This window comes from Anas platyrhynchos, chromosome 1, assembly GCF_047663525.1.
Source record: "Anas platyrhynchos isolate ZD024472 breed Pekin duck chromosome 1, IASCAAS_PekinDuck_T2T, whole genome shotgun sequence".
NCBI lineage: Eukaryota > Metazoa > Chordata > Aves > Anseriformes > Anatidae > Anas > Anas platyrhynchos.
In genome coordinates, this window is record NC_092587.1 from 137,979,025 (window position 1) to 137,999,614 (window position 20,590).

The following is a 20,590-nucleotide window of genomic DNA, read 5'->3' on the forward strand; positions in this document are numbered from 1 at the left end:
AATATGCATGCCCTAGATTTCAGCTAGGAAGTATATGCTCTGAAATAGCATACAGGTCATCATTCACTGGGCTCCTAAATAATTTTCTTTTACCTCCTGGTGTGCTTTACAGGATAAAGTCTATGGAATTTTGGATCATTTTTATAATGAAGCTATTGTAGTCTAACACCCTCTGCCCCATCCCAGTGCAAACATTTTAAACTCAGTGCAAACATTTTAAAACATGTTCAGATGGATAAAGAAATTTAAATCTGAAGAAGGTCTAAGTTGCCTAAATCCAATTTGCATTAAAGCTGTGGAAATGTATATTTTTAATTTATATCAAGCGCAACAAACTTGGGTCATAAATTATTTGGGTTGGTTTGATTTCTAATGTTAGAATTAACTTCTGAATTAAGAGTATGGAAACTATCATACAGTATCAGCATTTGGCACATTGTCACACATTGGGCAGTCATGAGAAAGTCTTTCTTCAGATAATTACGAAACAAATCTCTTACAGAAATTTTTCTAATATCTGTCCATTGTGTTTTGACTTTATAGCACGATCCTATGTTGTTATCACAACACCTACATTGCTGATGTTATTTTTAATAGCCTCCAGTTTTGCATCTTCGTATGCTTTCATTATTTATATAATATGCTGTAAATTACCATTCTATTTTCTCAGCTCTCAGCCTAAGTGTTATTCTGTGCAGGTGAGCTTAAGGTCTGAGCTTTGCTTTGTAAAGGCTGCATTGTTTTCAGAAGCAGTTTCCATTGAGATAACTATCCCTTTGTAAAATGCAAGTGCCATCTTTTGCTGTTTCATTAAGTAAGCACTGCTAGGTGTTCTTCAGACAAAAACAAAGATGATGGTGACGATGAAGGTGTCCCTTCTGAGAAGAGATTATAAGGCTTGTAGCCAAGGAAGGTGAGGAACTCTAGCATGCAAACTGATAGACCAAAGGCTTTGCATCTTCTAGCATCTGTTCTGCCTTTTCTTCTCAATGGCCTTATTTTTTTTAAATATTATTATTATTATTATTATTTTTTTTTTTCTGGTAAACTTCCCAGGAAATCAGGAAAGGAACTTTTATAAGAAGTGCATTTTACAGAATGGCCTGAAATCATTGCAATTGCTGTGGGGATCCATTTGTTGGATGGAATAAATGAGTGTCTTGAAAATAAGATGTCATTTTGGTATGTGCCTTTGACAGAATGAGCATCAGAAAAGACATTAGGAATAATTACTTTTGAAACAGAAATTTGGGCAAGAGGCAAGTTGGAGAGAGAATGAAAAAGAGAAGAGGTGCTCTGATATGCAGTGTGCAGTATGGAGTATTTTAGTGATGGTTTTTGTCAAAGGAATAATGAGTACTGTGTAGCTGAACTGTGGTCCAGTCAAGAGGTTATGAGTGCAGGAGATGGATTCTTGGAAAGGAGAGATGAAATAGAGAGTAAGGTTCAGGTACCATAGAAAGGTCTATAAGAGTTATTGACTATACCAGTGTATTTGATGAGGACACATTGCACTGAGCCTTGTGCAAATGTGTATTACAGCCCAAGCATCCAAAACTGTGCCTCTCAGTTATCTAGAACTAGTGTGTCACTGGCACTACTGTATGTAGAAGGACCCTAGGGTCTTCTCTTCCTCCAGCAAATGCAACCAGAAGTAAATCTTTGAGCTGCTCTGATTGCTCCATAACTGGTTATCTCCAACACCAGAAGTCTACTTAAAACAGCTGGACTGACCAGAGTTTAGTGCTATAGCCCTGGGCTTACCACCCAACTTTTCCTGTCATTTGTAACTGAAAGAAAGTAGAGGCCAGTCATTTGCCTATACTTACATTCTTAGCTTATAAAATGGAGACTCCATCCAATCAGGCTTAGACAGCCAATCCAAATCTTTGAAATTTCAGACAATTTCTGTTTGAAAGAGAAATTCCTTATAAATCATGGTTCTTTCAGCATATTGTCTTTATTTACAAAAGAATGTACAAAGATACACTTTCCCAAGTATGAGAAGGACCAATTTAATATGGATGATTTCTCACTTTATATTTCAAAATTTCTTTAGATTCAGAAGTTCATCAAATCTCTCAGCTTTCCTGGGGCTAAAAGGCTGTTAATTTATTTCTGAGCTCTTTCAATTCTGTACCTGGGTTGTTGCTTATGCATATACTCAGATTCATCCTGAAATGATATTCATCTTCTTTTCAGACTTCAAAAAGGATTTAGATTGGGTCCACAGTGCTTTCCAAAAGAATAATAATGGATTTTTGCCCAACTTGATATCCTCCATATGTGAGATTTTCCAGAGATACACGATATAGATATTAGATGGAACCATAGCTCAGAGTATCATAGCTTTTAAACTGTATCTCTTATTTTCTCCATTTGTAAGTTTTTAAAATGCATCCACAAAAACTTTGTTTGATTGGGGTTTGATTTATGTGAAAAGAAAATCAAAGAGTAATCTACTCTTTCCTAAACCTCCCCCAGATCTCCTCAACTTTTGGATAACTACATTTGTTGGAGCTTTCTAGTGTTTATATTTCTGTACAATTTCCACTTAATAATTTGCTGGAGTGAAGAGTTGCACATTTGACAAGATTTTAGCAGTAGAGCTTTGTACCTGAACAGTCTTTTTTCATTCTTTAGGATATACTTTTGTAAATGCCTTTTGAAAGATCACCAGGGTGAAGGAGCTGATGGATGACTCCATTTGTGCATTTGTCCCCATCTTTCTGCAGAAACAAAAGCAAATTTTAACCATAGGTGCCTCTTGGAAACTAAAAATGCTGTCAACCTAATACATGCAATTAAGTGTTTAATGATATCAAAAATGCTTATGTGGAAATATGCCAAAGTAACAAAACAAAGTATCTAAGACCAGTCAAATCTTGGAAAATCCATGATGTTTTTTCTGAGAACTGTAAAAGAACTAATCAAAAGAACTAAATTAAACGGTGACTTATCACCCACTTCTGTGGGAGCTGGTTGGAGACGTAATCTGTGCTACACACTTTTACATCATTAGGACATAGAAATGTTGGTCCAATTTCCTGCTTTGTTATTTGTTACTATGAATAAGTAATTCTTCAGTGCATTTTGAATGAAAACAGGAAAATGAGACAGATTTTCATGTGATTCCTAAAATTAGTCAATTAAATATTTATTTTTCTAGTCATTTGGTAAATTGCCTTGTTGTTTAGCATTAGTGTTAAAATTTTATGTTCAAGGAAAAAATCAAAGCCAAATGTTTTCTTTTTCTTTTCCTATATAAGCAGGTGGGAGGGTCTTGAGATGTCCATGTCCTGTTCTTCTTATCAGCAAAATATTTTTTATAAAATTAGCAGCAAAGGAAATATTTCTAGACTGTCTTATTTCTTTCTGAGATATAATTCTTGCTTCTGTCTGAATATTTAAACACATTAATAGTAAATGCTGTTGATTAGATTTGGTCTTTTGTAGTGTGATTTTTATTAATTACATTCTAACTTTGAGTTATTTTACACAATCTGTGATCTTCCAGACATGGTGGATTAAATAATTACAAACGAACACTTGGAGGAGGAAAAAGCACATTTTTCAGGGCTTGTCTGCTTTCATACTTTCTCCTTGAGAATTTTAAGTGCAATTTGTTTATTGGATATATAGACATGGATAAAAGTCTATATGTTGTATGAACTGTTAAAGTATTAAAACAATATCTGCTAAAAGTTGTGTTGCAGTCCGAAGTATGGATCCTGTTTTCAGATGCATTGCTCACATACTAGAGAAACAGTAGAGAAGGGCAGAAGCACTGTTCAAGGGCTGGTTAGTCTAGACACTGGAAGAACCTTTTGAAGAACTACAAGAGACAACGGTGTCCAGCAGATTTTAGCTGAAGTATATGGCTTTATTGAAGCCAAAACTTTTTTTTTTTTTTTTTTTTTGGTAGAGAAAACACTGATGTAAAAAAACACTGTATGAAAGCATAATGCTCTGTGATGTGGTGGTTTTACCCTGCTATGCAGCTAAACTCCAGTACAGTCATTCAAAGGATGTTCCTTTGAGAGAAAATACTATGGAAAAGAGCTCAAGGGCTGAAATAAGGATGGGGAGATCACTCACCAATTGCTGTCACAGACAAACAGACCCCACATAGGGAGAGTAATGCAATGTATTGTCTTTCACTAGCAGTGCAGAGCAGTGTCAAACTAAAAATACCCTCTTCTATGTCATTCCCCCCAGTGGCGCAGGTGAATGGGGAATGGAGGCTGCAGTCAGTCCCTAATTCTGTCTCCTCTGCTCCTTCATGGTCACTCCCTGCCCCTGCTCCCTGTGGGGTCCCTCCCACGGGATGTCGTCTTTCCCAAACCGAGCCTGTGTGGGCTGCCCACAGGCAGCAGCTCTTAAAGAACTGCTCCCACATGGCTCCATACCACGGGGCCCATCCATCCCCCCAGGAGCAAACTGCTTCAGCACAGGTCCCCCACGGGTGGCAGTGAACCCCTGCTCCTGCATGTGCTCCTCTCCACGGGCTGCAGCTCCGGCCCGGGGCCTGCTCCTGCTGGGGCTCTCCATGGGCTGGAGCCTCCTCCAGGCCACATCCACCTGCTCCACTGGGGGCTCCTCCACGGGCTGCAGGGGAACTGCTGCTGTGTGCCTGGAGCACCTCCTGCCCTTCTTCTGTGCTGACGTTGGTGCCTGCAAGGCTGCTTCTCTCACGTTTCCTCTCTCCCAGCTGCTGTTGTGCAGCTTCCTTAACTCTGCTCTCCCAGAGGCCCACCCAGCATCACTCCCTGGCTCGGCTCTGGCCAGAAGTGTGTCCCTTTTGGAGCTGTCTGGAGCTGTCTCTGATCTGACATGTTCAAATACAGTGTGTGAGAGTGCAAAAGCAAGTATGCAAGTTTGCAAGATTTATTGGTGCCCCAGGCCGCAAAATGGACCTATAAACTCAATGTAGTATATCTGTGTACGATTCATCTGCCCCAGGTCTGAGCTATGTGCTTTGGTATTGCTTTATATTTGTAGATCATTGTAGTTCATTGGATATAAACAAGTGCCTAGAAAGAATGAGGTAGACCACCTCTTGGCCATGTGTCTTCTTCCCATGGGCTGTGAAGGGAAACCAGCAAGACTAGCTCAGGCAGAGATGCCTGACTTTTTGATCCTTAAATTGGGAAGATTAATGGCTTTCCTACTCAAGCCACTACGTGGCAAATATAGGAAATGCGTGACCAAATTCCTTCTCTGCCTTGAGATCAGAGTTGAGACTTCCTACAGGGTTCCCACAGATGTGGCATTTATTTTATTTTTTTAATCCTATAGTGAGTCAAAGTAATCAGCCATTTTCACCTAAGCTTTATTTATTTATTTATTTGTTATTGAGAGGATAGTGTGGTCAAATGAGGAAAAAAAAAAACAACAAACAAAACAACAAAACAAGAAAAGATTCAACTACAGAATTTTTTATTATTTTAATAATAATGAGATGTTAAAAGGAGTCTTTGGTCACTTTTTAAACTTTCTTGCAGATTGTTCACAGGACCCTTGCAGCGATGCTGGGTTCTTTGGCAGCTTTAGCTGCATTAGCTGCTGTGGGGGAGGTAAGTTATCAAACTGTAAGTGCTTACTTCCTTACTTCAATTCTGTCTATGGTATCACAAAATCCAGGGGTTGCCATGTTGTGAGTGGACACAGGAGACAGCAGCCTTTTTAAATAGAACAAGATGGTAGGGCAGATATTAGGATGGGGAGTCACCATGGGGAAAGCAGGAGAGACTATGGCATAGACAGAAGAGGAATAAAAGTCTGTTGATGCATTTAGTTATGATTTGCAGGAAGCTGAATACAGCTGTTTTTATCATAATTCAGATTTATTTTAGCACTGTTATTTTCAGTAATGTTAGGTTACCAATCAAACCTAAATGGAAAATACACTGCCTTATGCTGCCCTAAATATTTACACCTCCTGCTTATACTTTCCAATCCCTTTGTTCCCCCCTGTCGCCCCCACTTACTCTTAGTTGATATTTAGTGAAAAGTCTGATTGATTTTTTTTTCTTCATTTTTTCTTATAAATAGTCACCACATCATTGCTATGTTCTTTTAAATTCAGTCCGATGTGTTCACAGGTGAAGCTGTATGCTTTTGTTATCTTATGAAAAGGAAAAATGGGGTGTACCATATAATTCTGTTGTAATTTATTTCTCAAAGCTACATAAGGAACAAGTAGATAAACGAAGATCTTAATGTAGGCTTTTGATAGTGACCCACTTAGGATGCCTGCAGTATTTTAAATACATAGTAATAGTAATAACAATAATAATAATGGAGTAATAAAAAAGAGTCCTTTTTGTGTGCCTTGTAGGAACACTTATTAACTTCTGTCAGAGTTTATTTAAATGTCTCATCAGTTAAGTGAAGTTTATACTTCATAACTAATCACAAGTTAGATGTTCCGCAGTATTTACTGGTAATTGTATTTTTTGATTGCAGAGGCCAAGTATGGTCAAAGTGGTAGAGTGGATTGATTATGAGACACTGGCGCTACTGTTTGGAATGGTAATTAAAATGTATCTCTTGCTCTAAATGCGTTGAGATAATCACATTCAATATCTAGATGTTACTTTTTAAAATGTTTTGTTAATTGCACTTTACTGGGACGTGTTCTGATGAAAATTTGGAAGATATTTATCAAAAAGGATGATGAGCATACCTTTGAAGGAGCCTTTGAAAATATTGATTTTTTTTTTTAAATCTGTAGAGTCATATTGGTAACACACAAAAAACATGACTGAGGTCTATAAATTAGAAAACCTGTTTAAGTGTCAAGTTTTATCACTCTCATTTATCTTGTTAATTTTGTTTACTCAAAAACTTCCTCAAACATGCTCTACTGTCTTTCTTTGTCTTAATGTCATGTTTGGAGCCAAAAAGAGAAAACCAGAAATGGAGGAGAAATATATGATTAGATTATAATAATATGCTATATTATTTTGCCCAGAGCTATTTATGATAAAAAGCATTGTCCAAGTGTGATTAAATGCTGATATAAAATATGCAGTTTATGCAGGAAAAATTACCGTTTTCTGTTTCCATTCTGAGCTTTTTTTTTTTATTTATTTATTTACTGACAATGCTCTGGGTCCCTCTGCCCTCCCCACAAAAAAGGAAAGCAAAAAAAAAAAAATAATCATTTGGGAGGAAAGATGGAATCACAGGCAACAGCCCAGAAAAGTGGGAAAGTGCAGGTAATTCTTGGAGCTGATATTTTCTGTAATCTGTAGAGCATTACTGCAGACAACACACAGTTATTGGCTTCTCTTGATTAATGATGCAAGGGAGACACATTGATTCTTTAATGTATGATGCCTACTTAGACGTTACAAATAAAATTCAACTAGACTAATTTATAGACTGCTAATGCTGAGAACTAAATTTCACCATATGATATCTGAGATAACCAACAGCTGTAGTAGTTATCCTGATATGAAAACAATCAGATTCTCAAAATGGTGGCAGATACAAGGGACTTTTGTTAGGGCCACAAACTATATGACACTGTTTTTGCATAATTCAATTGCAAGCTATTCTTTTTTTTTTTTTTTTTCTTCTTTTGGTAGATGGTTTTGGTGGCCATATTTTCAGAAACTGGATTCTTTGACTACTGTGCGGTAAAGGTAGGTTTGTTTTGGTACTCTTAATTATTTCTAGTTTAATCAAGTTAGCATTTAATAAGATCATCAAAGAACTTCAATAGAACTTTTTTTTGGGCATTTATCACACTACAAATACTACAAAATAATATTTATCACACTACAAATGACAGTAGTGTGACTTGTAGTTTTGCAAGAAAATCTTTTAGGGATGAAAGGAAGTCTTTAAGGCAATTCTCTTTCTACAGGAGAAAGGCAAAGGCCCCCAGTAGGATACACAAGCATGTGGACAATATAAAGTTGAATTATCCCACTAACTTGCCCAGGACTGCAGTTCCTCTGTAGCTGAAATCTGTATTTATGTCTGGCAGTAGGAGAGAGGAAATATGGGAACAATCATTAGCTTTACAGTCACACATGATAAATGGCCACAGACCTTTGCACAGTAGCAAAGATTACATGAAAAGGGTAATGGATTGGCTGTAAAGCAAGTATTACCTATAGTGAGGGACTCCTGTTGCAAAGCTTAATTTTCCTGAGAACTGTGGAAAGAAATAAAACAAAAGCAATAAAGAGGACTGCTTTGAGCACAGAACACCCAAGCAAAATGCACGTGGACAAAAAACCTGTCTAGATAGATATCCAGACTGTGTAGCCCTGGTGGTGCTGCTGTGAGGATGAGGAAGGTGTCCCAGCTTGTGAAGGTGATAGGAAGGCTGAACCCTGTCATGCAGGCAGAAGGTGGGGGCTCAGGCCCCACCCATGCCTGGCTGTGGACTATGAGGTCCTCCGCAATTGTATGATGGAGATGTTTGCCAGCTTCCAATATGTGTTTTGTTGCTAAATTAATTCATATTGGAGAGGGCAGTGATGGACGTGCATGGAGTAGTAAATGCTCTGAGCTCACTGTTGTTTCATCTTTCGTGAAGTAGTTTATCTGTCATTTTTTGACAGCTCAGCTGGAATGGTGTAGTCCCTTAATTTTGTTGTTATTTGCTTGTTTTTTATTAGGCTTATCGATTCTCTAGAGGCAAGGTGTGGGCCATGATTACACTTCTGTGCCTTATTGCTGCAATTCTTTCTGCATTTTTGGACAACGTTACCACTATGCTGCTCTTTACGCCAGTAACCATAAGGTACTTTACTGTTATGGTTTTGGACTTAGTCTTTTATAGCCAGCAATCAGTAGCAGGCATGTGTGCATAAATGCTTGTTTGGACTTTTTTGATTGTCTAAATGGAAATTAAAACTTCAAATACTCCTATTGTATTAGGGTAAAGAGCTGATGTTTTCAAAGGGATCAGTTGTTTTCCTTTTGTGTTGTTTGGTGAACATATATCTGAAGCCTGTTTAACCGCCTCGGGAGTTAACCATCCTGGTTCGTCTCCATATCTGAACTGCAATAGGATATTGCACCAAATGCTCCCTAGCAGATGACTTTTTGTCCTATAAGCAGGGAGATTTTTTTTTTTTAATTAATATTGTCTTGTCCTTTACGGGCTATATACAATTTTGTCTAGTAACCTATGTTTTACATGTGTTATCCCTTCTAATACTTGTTAAAAGTATTAGAAGGGATATTATGTATACTGAGTGGATATTGAGGGATATTATGTATATGAGTATTATGTTCCGACCCACTTCCATAAGCTGGGATGGCACCCATTAGATCAGGTTGCCCAGGGCCCCATCCAGCCTGGCCTTGAACAATTCCAGGGACGGGATACCCACAGCTTCTCTGGGCAACCTTTTCTGGTGCATCATCACCATCACAGTAAACATTCCTTATTTCTCATCTAAATCTTCCCTCTTTTAGTTTAAAGCCATTATCCCTTGTCCCATCTCTGTCTGTCCATGTGAAAAGACACTCTCCATCTTTTTTATAAGATCCCTTTATGTATTGAAGAGCTACAACAAGGTCTCCCCAGAATATCCTCTTCTCCAGACTGAAAATCCCTGGCTCTCTCAGCCTTTCTTCATAGGAGAGGTGCTCCAGCCCTCTGATCAACTTTGTGGTTTTTGTCTGGACTTTCTCTAATAGAACCATGTCCTTCTTGTGCTGGGGACTCCAGACCTGGATGCAGTGCTCCAGGTGGGGCCTCACAAAGGCAAAGCAGAGGGGCACAATCACCTCCCTCACTCTGCTGGCCACTCTGTTGATGCAACCCAGGATGCAGTTGGGCTTCTGGGCTGCAAATGTGCACTGCTGGCTCATGTCGAGCTTTTCATCCACGTGATTATGACATCATTAAAAAAGTATTAAAGCACATCATTAAAAGACACAAAATTCTATTAAGATATGCTGCCATTTTAAAAGGTAGTGTAAAGCAGTAAAAGCCAATTTTGCAAGTGGCATTTATTCTAGATTGGGAAACAGCTGGTGAGTGAAAGCTCCATTTGTCTTCTGTCTGATTATATTTTAAAGAGATCACTTTGCCTTACTCCAGTCAATAATTTCACCTCTAACAGTAAGCAACATTGGAATTATTAAACACCAAGTTTTCTTTAGCTGTGTTGCAGAATATTTTGTATTAACTATAATTGGGAATGGATTGAAACACAGATGTCAGTGCATCATGAACTACAGTTCACAGGCAGAGTTACTGTAGCATTTATTTCTTTTTATACCAAATGAGTTTGTAACACTGAAAAAGGGCAAATTCAGTGTGCAGGAAACATTTGTATTTGAATTACTATCAAAGTGAAAATAAAATTTGCTCTAATCAAAACAAATAATAGCCTATTTCTAAAAACATCATGCTGGGGGTCATTTGTTGTTTTTATCTTACTGTCATTGTCTTCAGCCCTCATCTAAAGCTTCACTACATCACACTGCGCTGCATTGCCATGGAGATAGAGCTTGCAGAAAATGCTACTGATTCTGTGAATATAAGGATTTAGACTGCCATTAATAAGGCATAAAACATGATATTTGTTTCTCTCTGCATTTTGAAGTAAGCTGATAAAAAATTAATAAATACCCATTCTTAGCTATGGTTTATTTTCAAAATGCTTTGTTGTTGGGAACTGGAAAAGGCTAATGGTTGTTCACATGGGAAATTATATAACTAGGGTAAGTGTACTGAGAAAGTTCAGTCCTATGGTACAGCTAACACACTGTAATTGTTCGGTACTTTGGGCTTGGCCTTTCTTGGAGTACATCTGCTGTTCATTCCTCAAGCTACCACGAGGCACATCAAAACAAATCAACACCAAACCCAGCCAAACACTAACGAAATGTTAACATTATTTAGAAATGCTGGAAACAATAGAGTGATGAAGTTCAAAGTATGATTGTAGTATTGTGCCACAACTTGTGCAATTGGGCCATCTGTACTACAGAGTACACTTTTAACTGCATAATTTTACTCTGTTTGGGAAATAATGCATTTTTGCAAAGTTACTTTGTTCTGGACTTTTTATGTACTGATATATGTACAAGCTATCAATGCTTTTTCTGATTTTTAAATTGATACTGTTGGTGACAGAGTAAGTGTATCAAGGTAAGCTTTTGTGCAACACATGCTTTTCTCTTTGAAATATAAGTTTTAATAATATAGACTTTGGTTGAACCATAAAGCTCAACTTCCTTCGGGGAAATCACTGACAGCACTACAATGAACGAAATCCTGAGGATGAATGCTCACTGCCCAGGCTTTCCCACATCCTGTATTAGGTAGAGGGGGCAATAGTTTAATTTAAGCATGCCCCCTTGAAAAACAGAGGAATTTCTCTCTGGGCTTTTACCCCAGCTGCCGTGCTGTGCTCAGGAGTGGGTAACTGAGATGTAGGCTCCCAAATCACACTGGCCCCAATCCTTACTTATTATTAAGCTTTAGGGAAGGGGGAGAACCAGGAGCAGAAAGAACTGGGTAAACTTTGGCTGAAAATTGAGGTCTCTGATAGATGGATGATTCATGGCTGATAGGTGGCCTGTCCTCTGCTTCTGCTCCCCACACGATAGTCAATAACTAGGGCTGAGTACAGAGCTTGTGTTTGCGCAGAATAATTTTCCATATGTCAGTGCCACCTGGGAACCATGGCTTAAAAAGCTGTATAGCACTTAAAATGGGGCTTTAAATTTGAAACTTTCCGTGTAGTTCAACTTTTGGAATAATTGATTACTTCTAATGAAATTCTGTTTAAAACACATCAGTTTCATTTACCATTAATTATTGCATTGTAAATGTAAAATGTCTATATTTTTTGCATTGATATTGCTATAATTACCAAAGTATATATAAAATGAAAATTTCAACTGTACACACACACAGCTATTATGTTTCACATCCTGAAATTTTTCAGTTGAAGAACTTTGTTTCGTAAATTTTATAGATTTTAAGATTCAAGGGAATATAATTATAGTTTTAAAAGGTTAATTCAATTTTCTTTAATCTGCAGGCTCTGCGAAGTACTTAATCTTGATCCCAGGCATGTCCTGATTGCAGAAGTAATTTTCACAAATATTGGGGGGGCTGCCACAGCTGTTGGGGATCCTCCAAATGTGATTATTGTTTCAAAGCAGGAGCTGAGGAAGGAGGTACGTACTGTAAGCTACTCTGCTACTGAAATTAAGTGCTAATGCTGATTTATGCTGTGTTGAACCTTTTCTTCCCCCAGACAGCCATATGAGCAGAACACAATCCGCTTGTTCTGCCACGCTATTTCTTTCTTAGTAGGGCAATCAAACAGGACAGAGTGATCTTCTGGGGAAAAAAAAACCTGTGATGAAGAACAGACTTTCTGATATAGACTGAGAATACTGGTTTCCTTTTATTTTGGGGGTTTTTTGTCAATGACCAAGTAAAGAAGGAATCAAAACAATGGAGGGCTGTAAAGGCAGAAAGTTGGATAAAATAAGAAAGGGACATGAAAATGAGTATGAAAATCCAAACTTTAAATATATTGAGACTGTTTGATGCCTTATTGGGACTTTTAAACAAGAAATAACTGTCTGAACACACCTGTGCACACCGCAAGAGACCACATAGCCCCTGTAGACCTGTCACACGTGTCCCCGCTGCAGGTGGTGGATTTGTCCTCTAGCTGCAGCCCTTTGGGAAGTGGGGGTGAGGAGAGCAGGGGCTCCTGCCATGCACAGGCTCAGCTGGCTCCCACCTCCTGCCAACCTGTTGATATCCTCAGGCTACGATGAGGGATTTTAACTTCCTGCACTTGGCTGTTTTATTTATGGATAAAACTCTTTTCAGTTTTGTAGATGAGTGGTGCCAAAGGGAAGGCTATGGTGACAGGTGCTGGGTGGGAAACTCCTACCCCTGCCAGGGGGACTGTCCTGGTCTTACCATCTTCTCTCCGTCCTGTAAGGGCACCAACCATGTGCTTTCTATTTTTTCTAGGTGTCATAAACCCCAAATTACTTTGTGACGCTAATGCCATATATGAATTTAAAGCAATTTAGTGTAACATATGGGCTAGTGTGAAAATATCTGTGCAAGTGGGATAAGAGATTTTTAGTATAAAACTTTTTTTTTTTTTTTTAAATCTGGAGTTAATTACATTTCTGTTGTACTAAAAAAAGTTATCTTCTAATTAACTGCATACACTCAAATTAATTAAGTGCTGTCCAGGTTGGAAAATGTCTTTGAAAGTTAATAGTGTTTAATGAATTAAACATTTACTTTCAAAATATTTGAAATGTGCTGCAATTAGTTTGGTTGAATGGTGACTTTGGAGACTCTGTAATATTCCTGGCTGAGGATTTGATTGCTAAATTTTACATTTTAAAATATAAAATCTGTGCAATTATTGCAACCTCCTTTTCTAAAGGAGAATAATTAGCACCTGCCACACAGGTCATTTTCCTAAATACTCAGAAACTCATCATCTCTGTAAAACCTTTTGCAGGGGCTATAAACACAGTAAGCAATTAAGCAATCACATTGAAAGGAAACAATTTTATATTTTTCTTGAATGAGATATTGATAATTTTAGGAGGACTCAGATGTATGCATACTCTAGAAGATGTGACACTATCGCAAATTCTGTATTTTAAACAAGCAGAAAAACTTTGCATACATTTTCACTCTGGAGCTTTTTCATACCTTTGTTGGATCAAAGAAGTAAGAATGTAAGAAAATAGATAAGATGCAGCACAGGATTGTGTGACTTGTACTTCTTCCTTCCTACGTTGTCATCTGTTATATCTCAATATATATATAAATAAGAAAGGGTCAAAGACCCGTCCTGGGCTCTGAGGTGGCATGGCTTTTGTGCTCACTATTTATGTTCTCAGTGCTTAGGTCTTAGCCCCTCTGGAGGGGATCTGCCTAGGAGAGTGATAGCGGGAGAAGTGGGATAAAGCCAAGGGGGAGGGCATGGAGAGACCTGGACCATCTGGACTCCTGCAGTCTATGCTGTTGAACTAATATCTAGATTCTTAATTTTGTCCATCCACTCTAGCAAGCTCTCTTTTATTCAAAGATGAAATGTAGACATTGTTTCTGATGCTAGTTCTAGTAGCTGCTGAGAGGGTAGTTTATAGGATCAAACTCAAGTCCGCCACCAAAATACGTGGAATGCCAGCTATATTTGTACTAAGTGATTTTTTTATTTTTATTTTTTGGTGTTTCAGAGGTACAAATTTTTGAATGCAATTACTTATTTTAGTGACATTTTGGAAACAGCACTTCATGCAATGTTGTTTGAAGTATTTATTCCTATGCTTTCTAAAGAAAATAGCTGTATTTTTTTCCTTCTTTTTCAGGTCCTCAAACATGGTTTTATCATTCTATGAAAATTTTCTCCTGCTAAGGAGAATTTTCATTGAAATTTCTCTTTTCATTCTCTTATGCTTCTTTTCCAGTGTTATTTTTGCTCTACTAATACAGGAGTACTTGGACAACTGCCCCTATAAGAGGCCGATAGCTTATTGCACTGTGAAGAGGATTGTTTTTTTCTATTTTAGAAGGTGTGATAAGAATGAGAATTTTACCAGTCTTTCTGATTTTTTTTTCTGTTGTACTTTTACCTCTAAAAGCAGCCTAGTGAGACATTATACAAATTCACACTTTCTTAGGAAACCTTGATTTGTTAAATAAATACAAAATGAAGTGCAGCCCTGTTACATTGGATGCTGTTGTTGTGTTAAAGCATTAGAAATGTTTTACTCTTTGTTTACTGTAGTGCTGAAGAGATTTTTTTACCTAGGTTCTAGGGAAAACTCATGCCATATAAATATATTTTATGAGAAGTATATTTGAATAAATAAGCATTATGTTAAACCTTACTCATTAAAATGTAAGGATAAGTCTGTTTATTTGTCCTGAGGCATGAATGAATACCTAAGGGTGTTTTTTTTTTTTTCTATTTTGTTTTTTAATAGCAGCAGTTAATTTATGATAGCACAATCGTGTCTGGAATTAGTGGAACATTTGCATAATAGGAGATAAAGATTTGTTGTACTCTTACTTCTTCCTAGGATGAAGCTGGAAGAAATCTCACAAAATAGCATTTATATTGTGATATTAGGAAAAGAAAATGATGAAAATAAAGAGATTTCATTAAGAGCAAGCAAGAAACTCATTCAATGAATACAAAACTTCAAAAAATTTTATTACTTTCAGAATACTGCTACTTAGTGGCCATTGTTAGCAAAATTATATTTTTATCTTGAAGAGGTGTTTGCTTTGGAATTTGGGAACTCTGTTTTATATACATAGTACGGCACAAACTGTTTCAAACCAGCCATTGCTTTCAGAAAGGTTGAGTGTTAAGTCCTCTGTATTTGGGAATTTCCTAAGTATCTGCAATCATGCCTTTGATATCTGAAGTTGTTTGGGCCCTAAGCTTAGGCTGTGATTACATGATCTTTGGACAAGGGATGGTGAATAGGTCTCCAGTGCAAAATGGCGTGAACATAGTGTGTATTAATGTATCGAGCTTTATCTAGAAGAGGGAAGAGGTAATGATAAGACAGTTTTAGCTTTTGCTGGATTATATCCTCTTGAGGGTCCCCGTTTATTTACAGTGTTGGTATGTGATAAAGCTTGCACTGTTTATCTGATGTTTGCTGAAGATTTTGGATATTCAGCAACCCACTCAGAGTTATTCTTGCCATTTGACAGGAATTCCCCAGAAAATGAACAGCCATCGGGATCTCCTGTCCTGTTGTTGTGGTTTAACCCGGCTGGCAGCTAAGCACCACACAGCTCTTTGCTCGCCCTCCCCACCCCCCCAAGTAGGAAGGGGGAGAGAACCAGAAAAAAAAAAGGAAAGTTTGTGGGATGAGATAAAGACAGTTTATTAGGAAAGAAATGAAAACAACAATAATAATGATAACAGTACTACTAATAATAATGTGTACAAACAAGTGATGCACAAGGCTCACCACCTGCTGACCGATGCCCATCCCATCCCGAGCAGTGGTCCCCCCACCCTGGCCAGCCCCCCCGTATTAATTGCTCAGCATGACACCATATAGTATGGAATACCCCTTTGGCCAGTTGAGGTCAGCTGTCCTGGGTCTGTCCCCTCCTAGCTCCTGCTGTACGACCAGCCTGCCTGCTGGCAGGACAGAACAAGAAGCTGAAAAGTCCTCGGCTTAGTGTAAGTGCTGCTCTGCAACAATTAAAACATCAGTGTGGTATCAACATTATTCTCATCCTAAATCCCAAACACAGCACCACACCAGCTTCTGGGAGGAAAATTAACTCTATTCTAGCCGAAACCAGGACACTTACATTTCAGAGGCTTTCAGTTTTCATGCTGAAATTTAGCATAATGCTATATTAATTGGTTTTATTGTATGATAAATTTTGGTGCCAAAAAATGTATGAATAGAAGTAGATAATTCTGACCAATGGAACAGAGAAAATCCTATATGTAAGTCTATTAAGGTATTTCAAGCACTGGCAGACTGTGAAATGGATTCCCATAGCTTGTAGGCTATTTTTGTTGAGGTTGCTGTATACAAGCTTGGTAAAACTTTTAATCAGTTTGTAAATCTTCTGCTTATTCTGTCAATGTTTCATCGATTCCTTTCCTCAAGAAAAATGAAACCCTAGGTAAGGTATATGAAATAAAATGTATGGTTTTATGGCTGATTTTAGATTTCTTTTTTCCCCTATCTCTGCATGTAGTAATCATTAAAGAATACAGTGCAAGGCAAAAAAGGGTTCTCATCAATGTCTCAGGCATTATCTTTACGTAGCTGTTAGACCATCAGTGATTTGTCTCTCAGCAACATCATGAGCAGTTCTTCCTGACACAACATACATCTCAGTCACTCAGCTTGAAGGGATGTTTAAGCCAGTGTAGAAATAATAAATTACTCTTGCTCTTCTTCATTTTATTAGCTTAAAAAAAATAATTGAAGGGCACTCTAACTAGAAGCACAGCATTTGGTGATCCCTGAATTCATGCATCTAGCTATAATTTTTGCTTTCTCTTTTCTTTAAAATGGCTGCTTTCTTCTGGAAAAGTCTGAAATACTGCAATTTAATTTCGCACCTCCAAAAGCAGTCAACCCCTCTCCCCCATAAACAATCAAAACAGGTCAGGATGATGGAAAGCTAGCATTTCAGGAAAACAGTATGACACTTCCTCCTAATACGAAATTGATATATTTGACTTCATGTTTAAAACCATAAACTAAAGAAAGATGCCCACTCTGTTTCAGCTTTGAGTCTGTAGGCAAGGGAACCTTTAGGCTGCTGTCTCAGTAAAACAAAATCTTTAGATTTTCATTGTTGTCTGGGGAACAGGAGAAATTTAACACAATCAGCATAGCCTCAAGTAGGGGACATTTGAGGAATGTATTGTATTTATCTGATGGATTGAAATCCCCTGGAAGAAAAGTATTTCTTGCCTTTTGTGCATGTCAATTTTATTTCAGTCTATTGTGCAGGAAAAAAGAAAATCTTTATGAAAAAGACATTTTGTTGTATGCAGCAGACATGTGGAACGCTTTAATGTGTTTTTATAAATGCTGAATCTTGGTCCCAGCAGTGCAGAGAACTCAGGAGGTATAAAAGGCACACAGAGTATGAATACAGGCTCTGTGTAGATGTTGCATGCCCTTACCAGAGTGTGGGCAAGGGAGCAGGAGCAACAGGTGAATTGTCTGTGCCACCATCTTGCGATCCTCTGCTGTGATATTGGTATCTGTGATCTGACCTAAACTCTTTGTAACAGAGCAGCAGGAAGCCTGAGGATCTCTGTCATGATCGTTCCTCTGCTAAATTAACAAATCAGTATGTTGCCCTATTGTCAGAGCTTGGTTTTGCCAGCCTCATTCCTCCTCATCCTATTCCCTTTCCTCTTTTCTATTTCCTTCTCAGAAAATAGAAATGGTCTTTGAAAGTTCTCCAGAAGCTGCCAGTTGGCTACTAGTTACCTGAGAATGTCTGGTGGGAAATAAATCTGCCTGCTCCTTCCCTGAGAGCATATTCTGTGTGCTGGAGAGGCAGGTACTAAGCACCCAGCCCAAAGCATCAGGGTGGGCGGTAAACTCATTTGCAACACCAGCGCTTCTGGTATCAGGAGTAAGAGGGATTGCACATGGTAGTCCTCAGCTTCCTCGTACTGGCAAGTTATCCAGGGTGCTACTGATCATCAGGTGTCATTTTCACATGCTGACTTCTATGGATTGCTGTAAGGAGGAAACAAGAGAAAAAGCTGGGAGCAAGCGAAGAGAGAACTGAATCCAGCCTTGCACTATTGTGGGCAATATCATTGTGCAAGCTCTTTCCTGAAATAAACACACTCCATGTCAGAAAATGATTTGTTTCAGCTGAATTGGAAAGCTATTCTGCAGTCACAGCAGAGAAGCACATTTTGTTCTTCCCCAAGGATCTCAGATGTAAGACAGATCAATGGGGTGATATTATGAAGTTTAACAAAACTCTGAATCTCAACCCAGCTGCTCTTTGAAAAGTTTGAGTAAGCTCCCAGATAGGATGCTAAAAATCAGGTAGATATTTTTTTTTCCCTCTTCTGATGATGTCTGCAAATCACTCTTCAGACTGTGTCAGCTGTTATGTTGTGAAACTATATTAAACCTGATTTTTAAGAGTATTGTGAGCTATATCTCATTTTGATTCCTTTCATCTCTGTCAGTCCTGAGACCTCCTTATTAACCTCAGTATTTTAGTTTGTCTTTCAGGTTGATGTGACTTTCGTTTTCATAGAGAAATTAGTTTTATGTGTTTCAGGGAGCACATTTCTTTTGCTGTATTTTTTGTTTGAGAAGCTTCTGCATTGTAGTACTTCAATAATAAAGCACAGTTGTTTTGCTTTAAAATTGGCGTTTGGTATTCAAAACTTCCAGGAGGCGACTTTGTAAATCTTAGCAGTTGTTTGCCATGAGCCACTTAAGTTCCATTAACATATGGTGGGGCAATCACCAGCTTAAACTCTAGTTTTCTGGGATTCTTCAGGTTCCTATTTTATTTCTTTATCTCCTACGCTAGCAATTAGCTTTATGCCTGAGTATCTCTGCAGAGAATACTCCACCTGGTAGCTGGCACCCTCCTTCAGGATGTGAACATGTTGTTGGCAGCCTAAGAAAGCTTTGTGGCCACTATGCTTATTGACACTAGGTCGGATGTAAAAGTGATTTTCCTGGTTCTGGTAATTGTGGGTTAGGTATATTCTGCTAACACTTTATTTCTTTATTGGTCCTCAACCAGCTGTTTCCCAGCCATTTGGTTAGTCAGAGGCTTTTTTTTTTTTTTTTTTTTTTTCCTTTTCAGTCAGATTTTCAGGCATTACTGTTTTGTCTGGTGTAGCTACAGTGCTTTTACAGCTTAACTCCTTTCAAGTTCCTAACTCTCAGATCATTTTAAAGACCACCTAAAACTGAATACTTATTTTCCATAGTTCCAAGACCCTTAAATGGCATGTTGTCAATATCTGAGCGATTTCTCTTTGGTTTTCAGGATTCTCAATGTCCAAACAATGCTTTCTGATTTTTCATTTTGGCCATAATCTTAGAGACAACCTGTATAAAAATTAGTTTCACTGTTCATGGCAAATGTCTGTAATTAAGGAAAAAAGTGTGGGGGATATAGACTTTATATACTTTGGGAACAGGTCTTACAAATATTGATCCTTTGTAGATTTTTTTTTTCTTCTTTCATTGCTATTTGTAAATTTCCCAATCTATGAATGGTGATTTTATCCTTCATAGAAATATGCCTTATAGTCTCAAATCTTGACTTGATGCCTACAGACCAAACTTTCTGAGCATTAATAAAAGTTTGGTAGTAAAGAGCATCTTGCAGCGGTGTCAGACATTCAACTGGCTGAAATAATATTTAGGCAAACTGAATGAAGGTATATTTTCCATTGTGGTATCATGTTTTTCTGTCCTATTCTTAAAAAAAAAAAAAAAAAAAAATCTTGTTCCAGTTCCTGAAGAATCATCTTTCTTTTGTCATAAAAAATATGGAACTAGCTGATTTATAATGAAAAGCCAGTGCATGCAGTTTTACCTTTTAGTGCCTGTAGAATAGGCAAAGAATCTACTACTAAATAGTAACTAATGACAAATTTCTTGAGTTAATGTAGCCGAATCCTGTATTTTTAGTAGGACTAAATTCTAAACCCAGGTCTGCATATTTACTTGATTGTCTGCAAACTATGGATTTATTTATTTATTTATTTATTTATTCTAAAAGACCACTAATCTTTATCTGTCTATGAAAGTTCTTAATTACTTTAATCAGTTTCTTGTGCTATTAAAAAAAAAAAAAAAAAAAGTATTATTATTATCTTTTATTATGCCCTCTGATGTAATGGGGAAACATTTTTCCCCCCTTTTTTAAACTGAAGTCATTTCAGCCAGAACATTTTTATGTAAATTGTTTTAGTAGGAGACAATACACAAGAACCCATATTTCAGTTAGTAAATCCTCAGTAGTCTTAACACACAGGAGGTAATGCTGCATGGGAAGCTGTTTTTAATTTGTATTGGCATTACAGAAGGTAGCACACAAATATTT

At 37.7% G+C, this 20,590-nt stretch overlaps 1 protein-coding gene across 2 annotated transcripts in view; it reads left to right on the forward strand.

Annotated features, from left to right (window-relative positions):
- The window catches only part of OCA2 (OCA2 melanosomal transmembrane protein), a 195,874-nt gene that overhangs the window by 76,063 nt on the left and 99,221 nt on the right, over window positions 1–20,590 (forward strand). For both annotated transcript variants that reach the window (XM_013104470.5, XM_021275880.4), the window contains 5 exons: window positions 5,505–5,576; window positions 6,469–6,534; window positions 7,596–7,652; window positions 8,640–8,764; window positions 12,030–12,168. In XM_013104470.5, the coding sequence (XP_012959924.3) occupies window positions 5,505–5,576; window positions 6,469–6,534; window positions 7,596–7,652; window positions 8,640–8,764; window positions 12,030–12,168 (459 nt within the window). The remainder of the gene's footprint in view (window positions 1–5,504; window positions 5,577–6,468; window positions 6,535–7,595; window positions 7,653–8,639; window positions 8,765–12,029; window positions 12,169–20,590) is intronic.